The sequence below is a fragment of the Colletotrichum lupini genome, chromosome 5 (assembly GCF_023278565.1).
Source record: "Colletotrichum lupini chromosome 5, complete sequence".
Lineage (NCBI taxonomy): Eukaryota > Fungi > Ascomycota > Sordariomycetes > Glomerellales > Glomerellaceae > Colletotrichum > Colletotrichum lupini.
In genome coordinates this window covers 4549265-4571760 of record NC_064678.1, presented here as the reverse complement: position 1 = coordinate 4571760, position 22496 = coordinate 4549265, and the positions used below count along the sequence as shown (strand labels likewise).

At 50.4% G+C, this 22496-nt stretch overlaps 7 protein-coding genes across 7 annotated transcripts; 4 read left to right on the top strand and 3 right to left on the bottom strand.

Annotated features, from left to right (window-relative positions):
* Positions 1-25: 25 nt before the first annotated feature.
* On the bottom strand, positions 26-1191 carry CLUP02_10774 (uncharacterized protein; the record flags this gene model as incomplete). The annotated part of the gene is made up of 5 exons (XM_049289747.1): positions 26-274; positions 334-440; positions 498-745; positions 810-982; positions 1105-1191. The coding sequence occupies 5 exons, from the start codon at positions 1189-1191 to the stop codon at positions 26-28; spliced, it is 864 nt and encodes a 287-aa protein (XP_049146892.1).
* Positions 1192-1215: 24 nt separating this feature from the next.
* Positions 1216-2639, top strand: CLUP02_10773 (peptide alpha-N-acetyltransferase Nat2; the record flags this gene model as incomplete). Its single annotated transcript, XM_049289746.1, has 6 exons — positions 1216-1354; positions 1388-1565; positions 1652-2011; positions 2046-2164; positions 2222-2416; positions 2494-2639. The coding sequence occupies 6 exons, from the start codon at positions 1216-1218 to the stop codon at positions 2637-2639; spliced, it is 1137 nt and encodes a 378-aa protein (XP_049146891.1).
* Positions 2640-2819: 180 nt separating this feature from the next.
* On the bottom strand, positions 2820-5300 carry CLUP02_10772 (uncharacterized protein; the record flags this gene model as incomplete). The annotated part of the gene is made up of 11 exons (XM_049289745.1): positions 2820-2969; positions 3022-3232; positions 3304-3447; positions 3506-3702; positions 3775-3933; positions 3994-4027; positions 4116-4313; positions 4394-4488; positions 4551-4938; positions 5018-5168; positions 5240-5300. 11 exons carry the CDS (start codon positions 5298-5300, stop codon positions 2820-2822), a joined length of 1788 nt encoding a protein of 595 aa, XP_049146890.1.
* Positions 5301-14805: 9505 nt separating this feature from the next.
* CLUP02_10771 (uncharacterized protein) lies at positions 14806-15234 on the top strand (the record flags this gene model as incomplete). Its single annotated transcript, XM_049289744.1, has 1 exon — positions 14806-15234. The coding sequence occupies one exon, from the start codon at positions 14806-14808 to the stop codon at positions 15232-15234; it is 429 nt and encodes a 142-aa protein (XP_049146889.1).
* Positions 15235-17667: 2433 nt separating this feature from the next.
* CLUP02_10770 (uncharacterized protein) lies at positions 17668-17856 on the bottom strand (the record flags this gene model as incomplete). Its single annotated transcript, XM_049289743.1, has 1 exon — positions 17668-17856. The coding sequence occupies one exon, from the start codon at positions 17854-17856 to the stop codon at positions 17668-17670; it is 189 nt and encodes a 62-aa protein (XP_049146888.1).
* Positions 17857-18815: 959 nt separating this feature from the next.
* Positions 18816-21028, top strand: CLUP02_10769 (uncharacterized protein; the record flags this gene model as incomplete). Its single annotated transcript, XM_049289742.1, has 3 exons — positions 18816-19191; positions 19287-19532; positions 19656-21028. The coding sequence occupies 3 exons, from the start codon at positions 18816-18818 to the stop codon at positions 21026-21028; spliced, it is 1995 nt and encodes a 664-aa protein (XP_049146887.1).
* Positions 21029-21878: 850 nt separating this feature from the next.
* Positions 21879-22445, top strand: CLUP02_10768 (uncharacterized protein; the record flags this gene model as incomplete). The annotated part of the gene is made up of 1 exon (XM_049289741.1): positions 21879-22445. The coding sequence occupies one exon, from the start codon at positions 21879-21881 to the stop codon at positions 22443-22445; it is 567 nt and encodes a 188-aa protein (XP_049146886.1).
* Between the last annotated feature and the right edge of the window lie 51 nt (positions 22446-22496).

The following is a 22496-nucleotide window of genomic DNA, read 5'->3' as shown; positions in this document are numbered from 1 at the left end:
ATGATTCGGTAGAATTCTGAGTTTATCAAGGTGATATAAGAAACTCCCAAGCAGCACTATCGAAGCCATGGCAGCCCGGGATCACCGACCTCTCCGCCCACCGTCTTCCGGGTCTCGGGGACGGAAGTGCGGTCGGTTGGTGGAATTGGATAACGACGGCGGCTGGAGCTATAGGCGGCAATCGGGGCTGATGAGCTTGAACCTGCCGGCCCTTGTCGGTCCATGACACGTTCATGTTGAACTCCATGGTGATGCCAGGGTGGTAATGCCAATACTGATCGGGCCCAAATCCGATGAATGTCCACCTGGATAATCTTCGGGCTTACTCCGAACCTCTCGTTTCCTATTCGATATTACGAAGCGCGCTCCAAAGTTTGGCAGAAAACCTGAATACTGACATTTATTGCGATAGAGTTTGTATTGCATTATCTGGTTGCCTGCTGTAGTAACCGTGAACGTTGGATGAAATCATTGCTAATTGCATCATCACCACGTACAAAGTTGCGAGGAAAGAGAAACTGCTGCCAGAGAAACACCGAGGACTTCTACGAAGCTTTGGACGGAGGATGGCGCAGCCGACCTATCGATACTCCGAGGTGTTACGGAGCTTGAGCCATTAGGTAGCTTCCAAAGTGGAAGCCCCTGTCCCACACCCTTGACGAATTCCCTATAACCCTCAACCCAGAGGAGATCGTGGGGCAAAGCAGAGATCCTGAAGGAAAATGGTGCGTGTTCGCAGGCAAACCTTTCCATTCGAGGGATCGCATCAGTTCTCAGACCTGCTGACAATCTATTTAACGGCCCAATACGCTTTTGAGTTGAGAAGGCCCTCGTAAATTTGATGTGAGCGAATGGGAGAATATCGCAGCGATGCGCTGAGGCTAACACATTCCGCAGATTGACTTTTAATGAGCGATGAGTCCAACATGTTGGTTCCAGACCTCTCCAAATTTTTGCCCGTTGTTGGAGCCAAGAGGACGGGCTAGTCAGTGCGAGTGATTTGTGATGGCGGTGAAGTTATCATGGGGTGTGTGAGACACAGCGCATGCGTAGTAAGAGTAAAGTTTGTGGCTTGTCGCAGACACGTTCGTATCTGAGACTGACCCGGGCCGACTTCCGAGTGATGAGATGAGGTCGGATACCGGCACCAGTCTTTTTCCGATATCTCTCACGTGATGAAAACGCCACCATATCACCAGCCACATCTCTGACGGCATGTTCCGCACGCGGGTGCCGCCTCTACCGGGTACCCACGACACAGCTGGGCAGTTCGTCGGAGGAGATCCATTTCTCGTCAGATTTTTCAACATCCAGGGTCAAAGACGCGAGAACCAACGTGACTCTCGCCGCGCGCGTAAGCCACCGAAGCAGCATCCGCACTGATCAGTACGACCGAGCCTTTTTGCGAACTTTTGGGCTGATTGTGTGCGCACACCGACGACTGGAAGCTTCGGCGACAACGGCACCATCGGAGACCGGCGCATCGGAGGCAAAACACACTTTTTGTCGTCATCCACGCGGAGTTTACGGCGATTCGGAACCCAGGCTTCCAAAAGAAAAATTCCGTTTGCACGCAAGCTTGATTAGCTCGGCGCGTCTCCATCGCAACCCATCACTCACGACCGACCTTACAACCTTGACTCGAGTCGAGACATACCACAACGAGCCATAAGAATCAACAATCTGTGTCTAGGGGCTATTGGCGTAATCGTGCTAGCCATCAAGATGATGCGACCAGCTTTCCAATTGGCAACCCTACCGCGCCGTGCGATACCGGCAGCGAGGCAAAATGCAACAGAGGCACTGTGGAGGAAGCAATTCACTGCACCAACGAGAAGATTCAAGACAACAACCCCGCAAGCAACACATCAAAGACCTGGCGCATCGCAAACCCAATTCCGCTGGTCGCAAAGTCAGACTTCAAGCTGGATCACGTCTCGGCTCGAAACGATCTTCAGGTCATCACGCCGGACATTCCGGTTCTCCGCCAGGCAGAGCAACTCGGCAGACGGTGCTGCCAAAGAGTCGCTTTCGCTCAGTCAAAGGTTGAAGAAGCTTTCGCGCGAATATGGGTGGTCGGCCGTTGGCGTGTATTTGGCCTTGAGCGTTCTGGATTTTCCTTTTTGTTTCCTGCTGGTGCGGATCGTTGGAACCGACCGGATTGGTGAGCAATATATGCGAGTCTAAGTGTGGTGAGTCAGTACTGACACATAGGTTGTAGGTCAACTGGAGCACTGGGTAGTGTCCCACGTTCAAAAAGTGATCCCTGATTCAGTCAAGACCTGGTGGACCGAATACAGAGCCGCACTCAGCAAGGCCGAAACCGAGCAGCTGGGAAACAACGACATCAGCGATGCTGTTGAGAAGGCAACATGGGGAGTCGAGGAAGCTCAGCGCGCCAACAAAGCGGAAGCCAGTAAGTCGACATGAACTGCAATACGAGAACTCTCGAGGTCGAGGGTTGAAAAGCTCCACGAACTGACTTTGTTGTAGGCTTGGGAACTCAGTTGGCTTTGGCATATGCAATCCACAAAAGTTTCATCTTCCTCAGAGTGCCTTTGACCGCCGCGGTTACGCCAAAGGTTGTCAAGGTGCTCAGATCATGGGGATGGCAGATCGGCAAACGGCGGAGCAAATAAGCCGAAATCTGGGGCCCGTCCAGCCTCCGCTCGGCTGGTGGGTCGGAGATCCTGGGATGCCGGGCACCTCCTTAATGTATTATCAATTGAACGAGACGCTCGCCTTATTCTCGGGATTGGCATGCGAATCGGTCCTGTTTGTTTCTTTTCTTATTGACGACTTATAGATCCACTCACCATTTAGACCAGCATGGCAGCATCCAACAGCATTCCGCAAAGGTTGTAAACTTTGTGCCGATAATTGTATAATACAGTTGGCTTGGCTGAATAGAATTTGCTTCGATACAAAATGGTACCGGATGTGAACGGCATGATGACCAACAGACGGCACTATTTGTGTTTTCGCATTGTAATCGAAGCTGGGCTGTCAACGAGCCGTGACTCCCGAGTGTGTGGGAATGATCCAAAGTTTTGCTGAATCTTGCCATCGTCGAAACGTCATGCCCGAAGTCAAGGGCCCGGAGATGGCCTTGGCGTGGAGACTGGAACGGATGAAAGAGTTGTTGTTGACATACAGCGGATGCAAGACAAGCGAGGAGCAAAGCGTTGTCCAAGCGCATGTAGCAAACAGCGCTACTGAATGTTCTTCCGGGCTTCAAGAATCATGCTCGATTCATGGCTCCCTAACTAAAAGAGACCGCGCTTCAGTATTGGTGGCGCGCACAGGGCTGTGGTTGAGCACCAAACGTCAAAACCCCACGGCCGAGCTACTGCCTTAGTTGGACCGACTCCGCGAGGGGATTCCCAGCCGGTCATGATATCCCAGATTGATAAGGTGACGCAGGTCTCCGGCACGGCCACGGCTTTACTGCGGCGTAGTTGGACCAAGCACCGGGTGGTGATAGTGGCTGCTGGTCATAGTGGACAACGGAATGTGGCCGATCGAAGGCTGGTTGACCGGGCCTGGCCACGCGATGGTGAGAGCTTTGGTCGGTGGCCGCGATGTGCTTCCCGTCGAAGCCGACCCGCCCACAATCTCCCGAAGTCTGTAGAGCCATCCAGACCCTTGAGACGAATCTCTACCCCGTGAGCGGAAATCGAAGTGCGGAACGGTGCCACGGCACTGAATGGGGTGGCCTTTTGCCTCGCTTTGCCTTGCCTATCCGCGACTCGCCTCTTGGCTCCCCCTGGAGACTCTTGCGTGGGTCCTGACGGTGATGTCTTCCGTCAACTCTCCGCACTCGAGAGCTGAGGGAGCATAGAGTTTACTGGCCACCTCAGTAACGGACGAGGGTTGGTTCTCATTGCTCAGTCCGAGTGGGTTGCTCAATGATGGAATTCGGTTCACCGCCGCCTGACCGGGACCTGACCGTATACCTCAAACGGTAGAACACCCACAGCGTCCCTCCCTTACGTCTGCCGTGGCACTGTTGGTTCCTGCTTGTCCTCTGCATGATCACCCAGCCCGGCTCCGTACTTCTCCAGAATTTAAAGTTCTCGGTCTTCTAGAAAGAGGCCCAGGGCAGCACGTCCAACCGGTGGAACAGGTGGGAACCGGTGGGCCGTCGAATCCTGACTCGCCCCGGTTTTCCACGGAGCAGAGCCCTTCTTTCTGACTTTTGTCGTCGGTCGTTGTCAGCAATGAGTGAGATGGGGTTTCCAAAAATGATAACCATGTGGAAGCCACACAAGCTGTCTAGGTTTTGGATCAAAACTCTGTTTCTTACGCGGGGCCTGGGGGGTCCCCCAGCAACCTCGGGATCTGAAGTTGGCCTCTCCCTACTTCATACCACCCTCGGCCCTTCACCCATCACTGACCAGTACTCCATTCAGGTACCTCACGGTCAGCCTTCACTACTGCACCCTCTGCCAAAACCGTGTCGAACAGTACCTGCAACTGGCTGATGCTCTGGCCCGGGTGTCTCGTGCCATGCTGACCGGCGCACCCCAACTCCGCTCGACCCCCATCACCAAGCCGCCTACTTGTGCCGTTCCGTGCCTGGCACATCCGGAGCTCACCACAAGCAGGGCGGTGGAATTGTGAACAGGCAGGCCAGAACAGACGATGGTCGATCCACAACCGGTCCGGAAAAGCCGCTGCTCAGAGACAAACTCTGAATGGGGGTAGAAGGTGGACAATCCGCGGAGGAATGCCAAAGATGAGCAATAGCAGCCCCCCTGTGCCGCACCCGGCCCAGCTCTTAAAGTCCAACCTTTGCCTGACACACCTGTGGTGCTCATCGCTGCTGTGATTCCGTTTTGCCTTTCGGAGGAGCGACTAGCATTTTCCCAACTGGGACACACCTCCGTGGTGAGCGACCGCCGCTCAGTTGTCAGGTCTGTTTCACGACAATCTCGACTGGCCCCAGGAGTCGTCATCGCAATTCCACGGATTACCTCGTTATTGAGTAACGAAATTTGTATCGCCGTTGGAGGACCCGGTAGCGTTGGCGCCGTCGTCGAGACCGCCCGGGCTCTGGGTCAAAGAATAGAGACTCAGAGTATTGCGCCATCTGATATTCGTAGTGCTACGGACGTATGCCAAAAAAGACACCTCTTGCATGCTTCCGTGGGTGTTGTTCTTCAGCCCTTCAGGGCACCAGCCACTCCGCAATATTCGGGACTAACACATAGATCTGGTTGAAGGCGGGAGGGCGTACACAGATGCTCTTGCTTTGCCACAAAGACCCAGAGGCTGGTGATGATTATCAAGTCGTTCATTGGCGGTGGCTCGGGGGTTTCCAGCAATCCTTGCGCTCTAGATAGCGCGTGTTCTAGCACCTAGCAATCTAGCAAACGGGCTTATGGCACTTGCGGGGCCCGAGACGTCGGCTAGATCAGAGATCGAGAGCCGCCCCGGGAAGAGTAAGGGGTCAAGGTAAGCTAATACCGTTACATACAGCACGGATCGAGTACGTAGCTACTGATATTCTGTCTACTACGGCGGCCCAAGGTGTGGTACCATTCATTCTAGGCTAAGCGACGGAGATGTCGACTAAGTGCGGTAATGGATTCGAGGTTTCGTAGGGAAGCCAAGGCCCCATTCAGATTACTTCTCCGCTGTCCTGGACACTGTTGGACCGTTCCCAAGAGCTCAGGCGGAAAGACACAACCTAGAGGGAAACTCCACAGTGGATTGGTTGTAGGGGTTTGCCGTTACGTGGTGATTTTGAGAGTCACTGAGAGCCGGGGGCCCAGACGGTCAAATAACAGGGAGCTAGTGAAGATCCTACAACTCCAGCTTTACGAACCAGCCAATCTCTACCGTGAGTTGAGGTCAATGTCTGGATGACGAGAGTCAGGTAAGTCGACCCACCCCCTTTTGGCCACCCCCCCCTTTTGGCCACCCCATCAAAACATAGTATCAAAACATCGCTACTAATTATACTTAATTAATTAACTATCTTCTACTACTATAATAATATAGTTATTATTCTCCCTAGGTAATTCGACCCCTATGAGTTAACTAGGACTAACTAAACAGTCGCTAGAGTCCTCTTAAGCTCTCTATATATCCTAAATATCTACGAACTTAGTATTTAGGTTTATTAGTATACTTTTCTTTTTCTATAGCCTTAATCGGTTAACTTTAGCTTTTAGAACTTAAATATAGTATTAAAATATTACTAAATAATAAGCCTACTTACTAAATACCTTTTTTACTTTTTTAAATAGTAGTTATTAAGTATTATAATCTAGACTAAGCTCTATAAATAACTTTAACTAATCGCAGAGCTCGCTAGCCTTCTTAAGTATTAACTAGTTAATAATAGACGCTATTAATACCTAGTTAATAGCTTTTTTAGTATTATTAGTTACTTACTTAGTATTTATAGTCTTTTTAGTTAATATAACTAGGTTAAGTAGGACTATTAAATTAGTAAGTAGTCTAGCTATATTAGGGGGATATAGTCTAGTTACTTTCTACTTATTTCGTATATTTAATAATATTAAACTAACTAAATAAGCTTTTTAATAATAGCTTAAGAAGTACCGCTTTTTAATAATAATAGAATTATTTACTATATCCTCCTTATTAAGCTACTTCTTATACTTAGACTTAATAAGTTTAAAAATAGCTATATTTAACGGCTAGAGGATATAGGAAGTATATAGTAATAAGAATAGTAAGTAAACGTTATTTTTATAGTATTTTTATATAAATTCTATCGTTATATAACTCTTATAGCTATTTAGAACTAATAGTCGAGGCTTATTAAGTATACTAAGCTCTTTAAGGGGGGGGGGGTTTTAGTCTATAATAAGAATACTATTTTTAACTACTTAAGGGCAGTCTTATTAATTATTTAGCTATTATTTATTATTATAAACTCCTAACTAGTATAAGGGTTAAGTTTAAATAGAAACTATTATTATTATACTAACTTTCCTTTATATATAACTAATAGTTTAATAGCTTAATTATTAATAAAAATATACTTAATTATAAATACCTAAGTACGCGAACTAAGTTCTTTTTTTTATATTATTATAGTTTTTACTTTACTTAAAACTAGGCTATTAAATCCCTTACCCTCTAGGATACTAATCTTATTTATATTATATTTATTAGCTTATTTAATATCGCTCATCTCTAATATATTAAGTAATCTAAACTATAACTTAATTATATTAATAGTAGCCCTATTTAGATACTTTAAATCGATAGTACAACTTCCCTAAACCTTAATTAATAAGTTTCTCCTTAAAAAAGCGTCTATTTATCTCTTTTTCTAGCACGTATAGCTTTAACGAGGTAATGCGGGATATTCTTATAAAGAATATAAAAAGTGAATATTCATATAGAAGCAAGAATATATGAATATAGGAGAAATAAGCGTATATAAAAGAGGTTTTTGTAGTAAAGAGAGTAATATAGTTGAATTACTATATAAGAAGTTGCTTGCTTAACGAAAGGTCTAGGTAGGCAAATACACGCCTATATATAGGCATAAAAACCTCCTACTAGAATATTCCATTGCTTATTAATTATGATATAATTAATAAGCGTATACGTAAGTGAATGCGTAATCGTAGTACGTAATTCCGCCTCGAGTAAATTCCAGATTATTTAGTTACCTTCTAGTACTTTCCATTGCTCACGTAAGCTTATATAAGCAGTATTGCTTACATAATCAATACCTATAATAATCTACAGAAATCGTAGATTAATATGGTATATAGTTTGCTTACGTAATATTGATAATAAGGCGAATAATAAGGTAAACAAAGTTACCTTCGTAACACTTTTTAAAAGGATTTATATCCCCTTAGGATCTTAGAACTTATTTAGCGAATTTTATAAACTATTTATAAGTTAATATAATACCTAGATTATACTAAATATGAACTTATTAAGCTAGCTAGTTTTCTTATTATAGAAGAAGCCTCTAGAGGTTTATAAATACTATTACCCTTATTTAGTAACCTCTTTTATAATTACGAAGAGTTAACTTTAAAACTCCGAACTTAATCGAGGCCCGATTAACTAAAAGACCTCTTTTAATAGCCTTAAGAGCCTAAATAACTTTATTTTTAGTATATAAGACTATTATATATCGATAAATAAGTATATAAAAAAGAATTATATTTAGACGATTTTTGTAATTATTATAGTGGTTTGAAAATCGTGGGTAGGGTTTTAATGCGGTGGCTGGGATGGAGAAATGGGGTGGCCAAAAGGGGGGGGGTGGCCAAAAGGGGGTGGGTCGACTTAAGGCGGTGCTTTCAGCCTTTAAGCGGAGTGCCGGCAAGGAGGCTCCAGTCTCCAGAGACTATTCAGGGTCCGCGCAAAGGTAAATTTGGACAACAAACATGCCAAAAAGGGACGAATAGGCTCCATACAGCGAATAGAATCATCGCGACGGTCCAATGATCAGACAGCGACAGAGAGCTTTTTTTTCTCCCTCAATTACTGGACGTGCGGGGGAATGAGCGTCAAGGGCAGTTGTACACTATCTACAACAGGGAGTTGTACCAGTTCGGTGCTCAAGTAGCAGGGCGGTACGGGTTGATGGAGAGCTGGGGTAGCTCTCTCTGAGAGTTTACAGCGGAATCTCGCAACTTCGGGGTTCCCTGCTTAGAGTGACCTTCGCTGCAACGCCACAGCGAATGGGTCAGCGTCGTGCTGGGCGTGAGGCGTTGATGATCGCACGCATGGGGCCGGTCTCGGTCAACGACCGAGAGCAAGCATGACAGTCGCTGGGCCCGGCTGGCACGTTGGGGCATGTCGAACAACAAGGCTACGAAAGGGCCGAGATGGTTAAAAATGGGTAGCAAGTTCGGTGCCAACGCGGGAAATAGAGGCGGAGGATTCAATTAGAGAATGATGATAATCAAAAGAGAGTTTGTATCAAAGCAGGGCCTCGTCTGACTCTTGATGAGAAAGGCACATCCATACATCCATACAACAACGGGAGTCTTGCCCTATTCGGGAGCCTGTCCTGGAGGATCGGAGTTGCCATGCCTCGGGATGAGGTTATACAACGTCTCGGACGGGAGGCGAAGGAGGGGCGCTGCCGCGATGTTGGCGGGATGGCGCAAACAACGGGAGTCACGAACAGGAAAAAGAAAACACCGTAAAAGTTAGATATTCTGGAGCCATGACGATGTTGTTGCCCATCCCGATCCACACACAGCTATAGACAGGCGAAAGACAGAGGGTGCTGTGGGCAGCAGAGCGGGAAGGGCGAAAGGGAAGGGATGGAAGCTTGGCTCTCAGCCGTCGTTCGATCGTAGGACCACTCCCCCAATGAGGAAAAAAAAGGGCTAGGATATCCTGCCAGCAGCTCCCGCTATTCTGCCCCCAAGTGTGGCTGCGGCCGCCACACGACCGCCGGTCTCGGGCACACACATAAGCTAGGCTCTGCGTAGTTAGTATTCGAATAGTTTAAGCTAATTAGAGGCCGTTAATTAACTCGTAGTTAATTAAATTGTTTTAATAAAAAGTATAATAATCGACGAATTAACCTAAGTTAATAAGTTAGCCTAAATCGACGATTCCGTTAAATTAGGCTAATTACCTAGCTACCTAATTAACTAACTACCTAATTAACTCGCTTAAAAGGCTAGTAACGATTTACTAGCGATAGTCTATAAACGAGGTCGAGGATTTATAACGCTTATTTGGGTAAGTTAACTCTGCGAGGCGTTACTACTTTTAATTACGACTACCGTCTCGTAAGTAGCCTCGTTAAGTACTACTCTAGCCTCGGGTAGGGTAGCGCTAGCCGTAAAGTAGGTAGCCGTACTTTACGTAGTTATATTAATAGATAAAGGGATCGTTAACTTCGTAATTATTCTCTTTTTATAGCATATTAACGTTAGGAATAGCTTTAATTAGCGGTAGCAATAGCGGTAGCGACGGCGAGGTTGACGAAGTAGTAGTTGTAGGTAGGTGGGTAGGTAGGTAGGTAGGTAGGTAGGTAGGTGGGTAAGTGGGTGGGTATGGGCAGCTGGCCTCCGGGCTCGGAGGCAGGGGCTGCCGCAGCCACACTTGGGGGCAGGATATCGGCAGCTGCTGGCAGGATATCCTCGCCCAAAAAAAACCCAAAATTCAGTCCAAGTTGCCTACGGTATTCCGTCCCGCGAGTCGCCGGTCCCGGGTCGGAAGTCGGCTCGCTCCCTCCCAGCAACTCGGAAAGATAGAGTTTACTGTAAAACAAGGCACTTCGCTGTCCATGCAGGCAGCAAATTTCCACATTCCTTGCGGCGTCACCTCCCTCGCACTTTAGCCCGAGAGAGACGTGTAGTTAGGCCAAGGTGCCCCTCACCTTTGTGCTCCGAGGGGTGAGGGTGCAGGAAAGAAAGGGTTGTATCCGCAGTCTGTAGATGCCAGGACATGCCCCAGGGTGAAGGGTGGAGGGAAGCCTTGGCGATAGCAAGGGCAAAGCTACGAATACCTACGGCTACGGGTACGGATACTCAAGGGGTCGGTTGACCTGACTTAGACAACCTTGTCGTCGAGAAGAGAACAATACGCTGACAAGCTGATTAAATACGACACAATGGAGAAGGAGGAAAAGCCACTCCTCACACGAGAGGAGCACAGAGTGTTAACCGCGCACGTACCTTGGACCGCCACCATTCATACTTCAGTACAGATACACACGCTTTTCAACACAAGGGAAGAGAAGGGGACGGGTATCCTGGCTCGACAGTTCCAGTAAACTGGAAGCTGGGAGGTTTTCTGGTCCCGTGCCGGTCCCTTGTGGCTACAGACTGATGGACGGGGGATGGGGGATGGGAGGGCCCTAGTGCGAAAGCTGCTGCACGAGGGGGCCAAAACGGAGAGCAACCCCGTAGTCGAGAATGGCACAACGGGATATCGATATGTATGTACGTACCGCATACAATTACGACTCCCGGCTGGCAATCAGACAATCAAGCAATCAACCGCGACGCGGGCGGCCCCCAACCTCCAGTGATTAGCACGCTATGGTGTCATAGGGCCAGGGATGAGACGGATCATGGCAGATCCTTTTCTCTTTTTGTGAATGTTTTCTCTTTCACCGTTCGGGAGTATTACATCTGATACTTGACTGTCAGACTGTAAATCATGGTCATCTGCAGTATCCTGTCAAACATGTGAGGCATTGAGACGGTTCGTTCCCCTGTGAGACCTGAGGGAAATAGATGTGATGGCTTGTCAGGCAAGACATGGGCACGAAGTGATAACAAGGGACCCGGTTAGGTGCCCAAAGTCCGATACGATACCTCCTTGTGCTACGGCAGGCAACTTCAGGGCGAACGTTCGGAGGATTCTGGTCCCTGTCCAGTGTCTGAAGAGGGATACACAAGCGTGTTTGCAACGTATTGTCTCTGTAATGTGTTACGTGTATTCCTCTACGTACTGCTGTAATAGAGAGCATGCATATCGTTCCACTGTTGGTTCATACCCGTACATCGAACACGGTAATGCTTTGCGCAAGGGCGTTATGGGGATGTCTGTCTCCTTGATGTGATGGATCATATCCTTGAACCCAGGGTATCCGCACTTTAAACTCCTCGAAATGCAGACTTACGTATGTTGCGGAGCCCACCAGAACATCATGATGAAGCTTGGGATAGGTGCGAGGGGGGAAAAGAAAAAGTCAGCTAGGCCGGGCGTGGCCTGGCAAGGCCCCCAAGATTAATTGTTTGGTCGTTTGATTGTTGAGGGCATGCTTTCCCGCGGCCCCTACGTACCTAGCGCAAAGAGAACGTTTTTTTTTCCTTTAAGCCCACAAGCCACAGGGAAAATGTGTGTATCCCGGTTCATGGGTCAAGGGGATTGGCGTCGCCGCATGGGGGTGAAGACGCGAGAAAGGCGCGAGGTGAAGGGCGGATGGTGTGGAAAGGGTAAAGGGAGTAGAGGGTGGACATTGAGCCTAGAGGGGCGGCCGCCCGGTGGCTTACCTGTCTTCAGCCTTCGGGCAACCGCACGTCTTTCTTTTCGCATGGCGGCACATGCTTTAGGGTGTAAGAGTTATTGTAATGGCATGGGATAGCTTCGAGTTTAGTTGGACAGTGGATGGGTAAGCTCCACGGATGATACGGCGGGGAGTGCGTAAGTTGGATTCTAATTGTCTTCAAGAGGTCCATTCCAATCTCGTGAATGATGATGGATCAATCATAAGCCCCCTTTTCTCGCGCGGTTGCCTGTATTCGTGCCATCCGCCCGCCCTCCTTAGGCTTCATGATACTTGGCCAAGGTCAAGACGTGGGAAAGGCTGAGGCAGAGTCAGAGCTAAGAAAGGCAAAAAACGAAAGAAACCCCCCTCTAGTACCTCGAGACAAACAAGAGCCAAATCAGGCGCGACAGCCTCCATTCCGGTGGTTATCGAGTTGGTTTTAATGACAGGGCTCGGAATAAGGTTGCAATAGCTAGGACGAGTCGCAATTAACCGCCCAGCGTCAAGTCAGTTGAAAGACATTTCAGCGAATCAGAGGCGCCGGGTGCGTCTCCGTGTACGTACTTCGGAACGGGTACGGGTACTCGTCCATTACCTGCCTACCTTACGCAGTATCCGTACGTTTAGAGCGTATACAAAGTACATAGTATCCGTATTGGTAAGGTAAGGAAGGTAGCCAGGCCCGGAGAGAAGGTAATATCGCTGGGCCAAGGCAGGTGATGAGCTGGGATGTCTATGCGCCTATGCACCGCGGAGCGCAACAAGCGTAGTGCGGCTAGGTACACCAAAGCGAGGTAAAGCGAGGTTGGACTGGACCGTTCCGATGCCCCCTTGGAGATTCCCGTCCCCTCGTCCACCTTTGGCTGTATTGGTAGGGAAGGTGAGAGCGAGATACCTACATACACAGTAGAAAGGTAAGGTAGGTGAGGCCCGTAGCATCTGCTCCTGAGTCTTGACTCTTGAAAGTCTTGGAGCCCTGAGCTCCTGACTACTGCAAGTCAGTCAATGTACACCAACATGACTAACGCACCCCTTGCCCAGGTTTGTAAAAGCGGGTCCGGAACAGTATCTGGGCCATATATCCGGTCCCACCTTTTGCCTGCCCTGATGGACCATTCCAAGGGCAAGAGTGACGCTGCATCAACTCCAGCCTCGTTCTGGTTGGTTCCTGACTCCCAAGCTGCCTTGTCGCTGGCCTTTTTCTCTCCTTCCCATACAGACATGCTCCTTGTCGACTTTGCCATATCACACACACACACACATACTCTGTACACGACCGGTGTCACACAACCACACGCTCGAGCACACACACACACACAATACACACTCTCGCATATTGCCCTATGGATACTGTCACTACCGCTTGTCATACGCAGCCACATTCATTCTCCTGGACCACATTCACACACCCCTCCCCCTCTTCCCCCAACACCTCTGTCCCTTGCCCTTCACTTTCACCCTTCCAGATCCCCACTGCTCTATTACACGCCCTCCCTTCTCCATGTTCGTGGGAGGACCATCTACCTACCTCATCACATCTCTCCACCCCTCGCGGGTTGGGATCTGTCGCTGCTTTCCACACTACATCCCCACGGCGTATGTGCTCCGTACTGGGAGGTGTCCTTTTCACCCCCATGCAAATTGTGTCCTTTTTTATTTTTTCCACCTTCCTCTTGTCACTTCTGCGTTTACAACCAGCCAGCAGTTACCCAGTCTATCCTCTAGATGCCAAGACCCAGTACGAGGCTAATGAATGCCGCCACGTTATACACTTTGCATGGCGGCTGGATGCTTGCAACGGAGGCCCCAGTCTCTTGGTGACGGGATGCAGGTCACATTACTGTTGCGAGTCCAGGTTGACTGTCAACCGCCAGAAGGAGAGTGACCCGCACATCTGTTTCCTCGTCTCGTTTTGCTGATGCCACGGCCCACGACTTGAATTAGACTGGGCTGGAACTGACAACCTTCCTTTCCCTCTGAGAAACTCAACTCACTGACTGATGACTTACACGCATACCCACGCACACCTCTCTCTGTCTCTCACACACGCCACACCACACACTCCCACTTTCCACGCCTCTCAACTCACACTCCAGGGCCCAGCTTCTACTCACCCTTCACCCGTCCTTCTTTGATCTCACACCTACTTACCTTACACGCCTTCTCCCACACCCATGCTCTCACTCTCTCTCGCACACTCTTTTTCTTTGCACTTGTCACTTTATCTTAGTACACTCCCCCGAAACCTCTTCTCTCACACTCCCCCAATTAAAACTTAGAATCCCACACTCCCTCCCAGATACGTACTCTCTATACGGACGATTATACTTTTCAACCCATGCCTGACTATCCATACCCGTACCTGTCCTGAGCTGCCCTTCCGCTCCCTCATCCGTGGTGACAAGGCCAGTTCCTATAAGAGAACCGTCTAATCCGGGGTTGGATTTGTCCTATTCGGATCGGTGCATTTGTATCGCACATCGAATCCACAGCAAGACCCAGCTCCAGCCCTTCCCCTGCAATAGACAACGCAAGCCAAGGCACAACGTCAAACAACTGTGCGCGCCTCTTTATTGGAGATACCCAGCATCCGTGGTTCTGGCTCTTGTACCTACAACCTACACCTCGTTGCTTGCCCCCCGCTACTCATTAAATATCGTCACCCCTCCCCGTCACCTAGACCAGATCGGATCAGCCCATCACATTATATATCATCTCTCATCCTCCCCAGCCTTCTTACCCTCTTGGCTATATCCGCCTCTTCACCAAATATCAACACTCGCCTTCGCCATCTTATATATTAACACAACACACCTCGTCTCTTACAAACTACGATGCTGTCCATCACACCCCAGGGAGATCACCACCAGCAGTCCCTCTACCTTCCCTTTAGACCGTTGTCTTCCTCGAGCCGTCCTTGCACCGACCTACCCTTCCTCAGCAGCCTCGCCAGCAGTATGGGTCACAGCCTTCACGTCGGCAACACCGCCTCGGTGACGCCAGCCTCGCTCAAGGACTCAGCCAGCGTTGCGCAGGCCCTCGAGATCGCCAGAGAGAGCGAAGACGGAGCCTCAGACCCGACTGTTAGCAGCATCCTGGAGAGCGCTATCAGCCAGATCTGGGCCAAGGTCGCCGCTCAGCCCGAGTCCTACGTTCTCAACCGAGACGAGTTCGCCGTCTTCAACTACTTCCAGCACCGCTTCATGGGCAACAAGATCGCCATGGCCGCCCGCAAGCGCTACTGGGACAACGCCCGCGCATGAATCCCAGGCCCTCGACTTTGCTAAGGGACCATGCATATTGGTCTATTGCGCAACTTAATCATTGCGCGTGGCCGGGGATGCAACTCGGCATCTAGAGCTTTGTATATGAAGCTCCAGCTCTGCAAGTAGCACATCCTTTCCCACACCAACCGCGAGCCTCACTTTCCCAGTCTGGCATTTCCTTCGAGTTGTACACGAGAAGCACCGCATACACACTTAGGAGCTACACCTCGAGGATTTACACGACTTATGACTCTCATTCTGTCTTGGGAGGTACATCTCGCAGTGGATGCAGCTTTTGCCCACTTTCTCGGGAATTCGCAGCCTGCGCCCGCATATCTTCTTCCGTGGAAGAAGTAGCCAAATAGGACATGGCACTCATTCGTCTTTGCCACAGCTTGTACTTTCAAGCATGCATCCGATTCCGCCATACTCCGTCAGGGCCCTGGTAGGTGTTTGCCGTACCCGAGAATCCAGTCTTGGCTCTATGCGCGCCTCGGTCCCCTTATCCGTCCCATAATCTCATCAGCCCACCAACAAATCCACCAGACGCATATATCCGTTCTAATACCCGAAAAGCACCCACTCATCAGCCCAAATCCCTGTTCCGGGGCGTTGCAACAACGAGGAAAAAGTGGGGTCCTGTCCAAGCGTCCTCTCACTCCCCTTTCCCTCATCCTCCTCCTCCAAGGCAGGAGCAAAAGAGGACCTCCACCATCTCACCAATCCCACTCCTCCTAAGAATGCTCCGCGCTCTCCAACATCCAGCGCGGCGGACGTCACAGCGCAGGCGGTAGCCCGCACTTGGCTAGGAGAGGGAGGAGCATGGGAAAGGCTCCGGCAGGCAACTCGGGCCCGGGATATAGTCAGCACTTCATGGGCAGGCTCAACCAGAGGCCCGACGAGTTTATGTCTTGAATCGATTACAGGCATACTGCTGCCTACCATTTCTCCCACAGCCTCTGCCTTGTGGTGGCTCGCTTGATTTCCGAAGGAAGAGAGTATGCGAAGACGTTGAACTGCACGTCTGGTCATCCTTTAGCGCCTCTACAGCACTGTGAGAGCACGTTTGCACAGACATCGAACGACCCCTCCGCTGTTGTACGAATGTCACTCGGACGACGAAGACTGCAGTAACTCGCACAGCGATGATACTCTGCCACGGTCAAGCATGTCCTACCGCACGGCTGGCCTGGCAGCGGCAGCATCGCTTCGAGTTGGGATGACTTGGACTGGCGGTGTCTAAGGGACGACTCGTTGGTTTCGGATCACTGGTTGCCGATAGAGCCACTCAAGCCACCGGAGACATTGTACGACTATGCTGCCTCCCCACACCATTTTTGGTTACCATTCAAGTGTGGCTTGGCCAGCGCTCGAGGCGCCTATGTGAAGAGCCGCTAAGACGCTGCCATGACACAACAAAGTATGGTATCAATTTACTTTACAGTGGATTTGTGCCAGTCAAGTGTCTTGGATCGGGGTACCGCGCGGGCCAGAAGGATGATGAGCGATACTGTGTGTCAGTTTAAACTTTGGGATTATTGTTGAGAATACGCAGCGACGTATAGATGTCTTAGTGTGGAGGGACAGCAATCATGGGGCGATCGCCGGAGAAGAGATGGGCAAGTGTGATCCCATCACACGTTTTCGAGTTGCACTTTTGGCGCTGGCTAAATTCCTTTTTTTATTCTACTCATGTTCACTCTTATACGCAAGCATGACAATTGCGACGTGGCATCTTTGTATTTTTCATGTATCATAGACAATACTCCAGACAGGTGCCATTCTGGAAAATAGTGTAAACACGGGAGAAACAATTGTGTTATTCATTCATCATTTACTTGTACTTGACCATCTGTATCGTGAATTATGCATGATTGTGTTCAGTGACAACGCATTCATTTATGTGGCAGGCGTTACTTCCGTTGATGATCTGTACTTCTCTTAGTCGTGTGTCTGAATGTGGAAGGAAAGGTACGAAAATTCAGATTACGGAAAGGAAGGCAAGCGCATGAGGTAGGCTGGAGTGGCTGCCTCAGGTCAGCTTGGATCCCGGGCTGGTTCTTGCCCTCCTGCAGCGTTTAAGGTTATTCGGCGTTTTGTTTGGCTTGCATGGTCTGGCAGGTGCGGAGGGTGCGATTTTGGTGACAGAACAGGAAATCCAGCAAGGAAAGCACCTGTAACTTGTAAGAGCTCTCTGCTTCCTGCAGCAAAGCAGCCACCATTTTTGTTTGAGAAGGTTCAGATTTTATTTTCTTTCGGCTTCTTGCCTTTTCCCCATCCGGTGTCTCTCCTTCCTGTCCGGTGGGATTTCCTCTTCACTGTTTCCCTCTCTCTCGGATGTGGAAGACAGCTACTGCCGCAAAGTTCGGCATGAATTTCTTCATGGTTTGAGGCAGGTACCTGAGCTGAAAGATGGCAGGCGGAAGAAACTTAGCCAACAAGTGAGGAAAGGCCAAAGTTGATACACATTAGACACAAACACACAGGTACATACACATAGGTAGATCCAAAGCCAACCACACGACAACAGCCACAGCAGATTTCTCCAGCTTCGCGCTTCTTGGCTTTCTTTGGGCTCCCCACTGCTTCACCAGACGGATTCCGCCTTTGCTCTTCCATCTGTGATTTGCTCCCCTCCAGTATGTCTTCCTCGCGAAACAGCCTCGTCAAAGCATAACTCAATATCGAATGGTAGCTTCACTCTAGTGCTTTGCCTTTTCCCGGATCCAGCGGTGGACTTGTACATTACATCTACTTCAGCCAATTTCACCAACTTTTTGTCTGTCCAGACAGAAGCCTTCCTTTTGGTCCCGGTTTCCGACGTTGGATCTGTTCTTCATCGACCCAGTCTACCGCTCATTTGATCGGGTTCAACATCATAGCACACAGCTCGCCGTCTTTTTACCTCTGGACGGCGCTTATCGCTTCGCCAATCGTCACCCACATTGCTGAGGCTGGATTGTCTCGTAGCGGCGTTTACCTATACATTCTCCATCTCTGCCTCAGCGCCGCGCGCGGAGTGTCGGACCAATTCCACCTCATCATCTCGATACCTTGTTTACCGCCTCGAAGCCTTATCATCATCTCAGTAAGCAGCAGGTAAGGTACGTCCACAAACATCAGAGACCAAGCCAATTGTGGTTCGGCCTACAGCCTTCCCCGCTCCCTTGCCAGCCAGCCGCCCAAACCGTTTTACTTCCAATAGATGCGGATCTACGTACTGTATTCCGTCCCTCCGTCTACCAAATCTCGTCTGGCGCACGACGCCGCCTACTTCTTAGTGCCTCTCAGCTGCTTGTACAGGCGCTTGTTCCTCATGTTTGCCTTTGAGTGGCGTTCACCGGGTTCGCTCGCATTCCTCCCATGCGTCTCCACTCCTCCTCTCCCTGCCCGACCCTCTGGGATTTGTGGTGGCTTTACTCGATGCGCCGTTTTGCTCACACCTACTCTTCCGTCACGCGGTTTCTGACACCAACCACCAGACACGCACCGTACCCAACCCAGGGACATAGGGCAGAAGGGCCTCCTCGAGGCTGCAGAGTGAGGCGTCAAGCCTGAACCCTCCACGGGGCCCCACGATGCCCCCTCGGCCAGTCACTCAGGCGCTTGCCTTGTCTCTCTTTGTTCTCTTGCTGAACACGGGATACGTGGCTTCACGTAATCTGATTCCAGCGGCGGCCTTGTCAGGCTATGTCACCCGCCAGCAGAGAATTATTGCCGATACTCCGGCGCCAATGGGCACTTTGCTAGATGCAGAGGGCGGACAACAACAGAAGCCGCTCGACTGTTTTCAAGTCGCCCAGCCAGTGTTGGGTCCCAAAGGCCCCGTGTACCAGGCGTTGACGGGCAGCTTTGATGATGGCAAGGGTAAATCTCCGACGACAGACCCCAAAGACTGCAAGGTGCAGTTGATGGACCACTCTTTTGGTAACAGCTTCGACAAGCCCTTTGTCGGTAAGTGGCATCGCAATCTCGTCACACCACCACCAACGCAAATCAAATGCGTGGTGGATAACCCGGAAATAGGTATCCTGACTTGGAGTTGATAGGCGACTACAAGCCTCCTGGCTGCGACTTCAACCGCGTCATTGTAAACTTTACTGCCACCTCTGCAGGGCGCCAACTGGATCGGCTGGCTTTGTTATATTTCGGCGACACGGAGGTATGGAGAACATCCACTGCGGAGCCCAGAGCGCCGCCCGGAATCATCTGGACCTATTGGAAAGACATGACCCCGTATCTTAGTCTCTGGAAGACTCCTCAGAAGATCATTTTCGACTTGCCCAACCTCATCGGTAAGTAAGCCCATGTCCCGTATCCCAGTTCCTCCAGGCTCCAAAACCAAGTGACCTGCCATCCCCGAATCCTTCCCTCGGAGACTTCGGAGTGGGGGCCAAAACGGCTAACGCGCCGCCAAGACGACAGGTTTACGGGGCCCTTCAACTGCACCCTGACCGCAACCTTTTTCAAAAGCGACGTCGAAACCGACAGTGCACCCCCGGCTGACCTCATCATCCCCATCTCATCACGGAACGCGTCCTCCAACACAGGCAGTGCCTGGCAAGTGCCTGAACGTGAAGCCGTGAGCACTGTCAAATTTCCACGCAATGCCAATCGAGCAGTCTTCTCCGTCTCGGCCAACGGCCAAGGAACTGAGGAATTTTGGTGGAGCAATGTACTTCAGAGCGATGCTGCAGCTTTCAATGCCACCGTCGGTATGGCTCCGGATGGTAGCCCGTGGCGTGAGGTGCAAGTCATCATTGATGACCAGCTAGCCGGGGTTCAATGGCCGTTCCCTGTTATTTTCACTGGAGGCGTGGTTCCCAGTTTCCATCGCCCGCTTGTAGGCCTTGATGCCTACGATTTACGGGAACACGAGATCGACATCTCGCCATGGCTCCCGGTTCTGAGTGATGGCAAGGAGCACACATTCAAGATCAAAATCGCCGGCCTCGCGGATGACGGACAAAAAACGATTGTGAATACGACGGTTGGCAACTTCTGGGTCGTGTCTGGCAAAGTTTTCCTATGGCTGGACGAAGAGGGCTCCATTACGACCGGGAAACCGCCCACCGTATCAATCTCGGACCCTGATATCAAAATCACTGGTCGGGCCCTAGGAAAGAACTCTACAGGCGCCAACGAAACTCTTGCATTCAATCTGGATGTGACGAGGATGATCTCTGTCAAAGGCGAAGTAGTCTCCAAGAAAGGGACCAAAAATCCTGAATGGACTCAAAAGCTATCGTATACCAACAATGCGACGCTAGGCCAATTTGGTCGCAATGGCTTCAATAACTTCATCATCACCGGGACAGACGAACTGACGGGGATGGGCACATACAAGTCAACATATTCGTACCCGCTGATCGTCAATCAAACTGCCAACATGTCAGCAAATGGTGATCTGAGCCTGGACGCAACACTATTCCAAGAATTGAGGTTGGAAGTCGAAGGTGTCGGTGTTTACCCGACCGGGCTTGAGGCTTACAATAACCCAACCCGCAACAGGCAGGGACAAAGCAGCCAGTACAAGACTTCCAAACTCTCAACGTTCCGGAACGGAACGGCAGTCTTCAACATGCCGGCAGATATGAAGAGCAGCTCAGCATTTGGCGCTACTCGGCAGGTGTTCCGGTTCAGCGGCGGTCGAGATGGTGCACGTGACGTGGAGCTATACACAAGGAGAGTGAGAGCAAGCAACAACACGGTGCTCTCTGACGAAGAGAAGTCCGCCGATGGGCGTGAGAAGGTTTTGACCGCCTCAAACCCTTTAGGAGAAGCCAATTAAGATCGGCAAATGTGCACTAGTTACAGGTGAAGGCTCTCAAGTTTCAACTTCCAAGAGGCTAGTATCAGGCACTTGAGACCAGCCGTGAGCAGTTGCTGAGTAGACATGGACAAACATGGACAAACATGCCATGTCGGACTCCGGATTACACCGACCAGCTGGAATTTGGCACGGACGAAAAGACGGGAGGCTTCAGGCTACTCTGGCACTACTGAGCCGGGCCCAAGTGCACTGGCAGGTCTGCTAGCCGCTTGTGGCAGAGGTGAGAAAGTGTCTCACCTCACACTGCCGTTGGCAAGTTGGCAGGTTGTCGAATCGGGATTTGCTTTTTAAACTTTCGGGGTTAGAAGCAAACGGCGAAATAGCCGTCATCCCCCCCCCCCCCCCGGTCTAGTGTAGTGTATTCGTACGCGGTCCACCATACAAACCGATCAGCCATGTTTCGGTGCAGCCTGCTCGACCGGGGTACGGAGATGGAAAAGCAAGGGTCAGAGGCGACCAGCCAGAGGGCCATAGGCTACCTGGCTACCCCTAATGAGTCTATGTAGTAGGTAGCCAGAGACCAGCCTGAACGACGAAAAGACAGCCTGCTGCCAGGCGTGCAAGGCAGGGAGGAATAGAGTTAGCACAGCCTACGATTACATCCCTCGGGATAAGCTTTACGGCGCGCCTGCCAAATCTCGTTCCCCTTTCCCCGGCAGCGATCTACAGCGAATCTGGGTGGCAGGTTGAGTTACATCGCATCACGCTCTGGCAAGACCAGGGAGTGCCTATACCAAGTAGTAAGGTGCTGTATGATCTCGAGACCAGCAATGTTTCCATCGTTGTTGGCCATTCGTTGCGACCCTTCATGCTAATTCCACTTTCTGCTAGGGAAGCTTGTTGGAGGGTGACTGGCTGTTCATCTGCTGCTCATGGCACGACATTTCCTCCTTCTCGTACGGGAACCAGTCCCTGTGCGAGGGCTCGAGGGCATGTCATGCACTACCAAAGTCTAAAGAGACCCCAAAAAATCCCACGGCAAATCGCAAATCCCATGTTTTGTCTCGCCTACGGATACTATGTAATACTGGGGGGGCTCGAAGGGAACTGCCTGTCCCGGACGATATGCTCCACCTGGGCAGATTTGTCGTCCATCTCATCATTCCTCCAATTCCATCCCGTGCACGCGAGACGGCTGTCCAAAACACACCAACCACAGACGATACGCAGATTACGCAGTTACGCGGCCTTCCCAGCAGTGAGGGAGGCTAGCGCGCCGCACCAGCCTCTCAGCAGCTACACACGTTTGGACAGAAAGCCTAATGAGATTTGCAAGCGCTCGATCCAAGCCTCATACATCACTGGAAGCCCGGCAGTCTGGGAGAGAGGGACCATCCCCAAGCACGCACACACGGCACGCCGCACACCTCACTGAAAAGCTCAAAGGAGGGCGCGGGAATGACAAACTATGGAGGGGCGTGTGGCG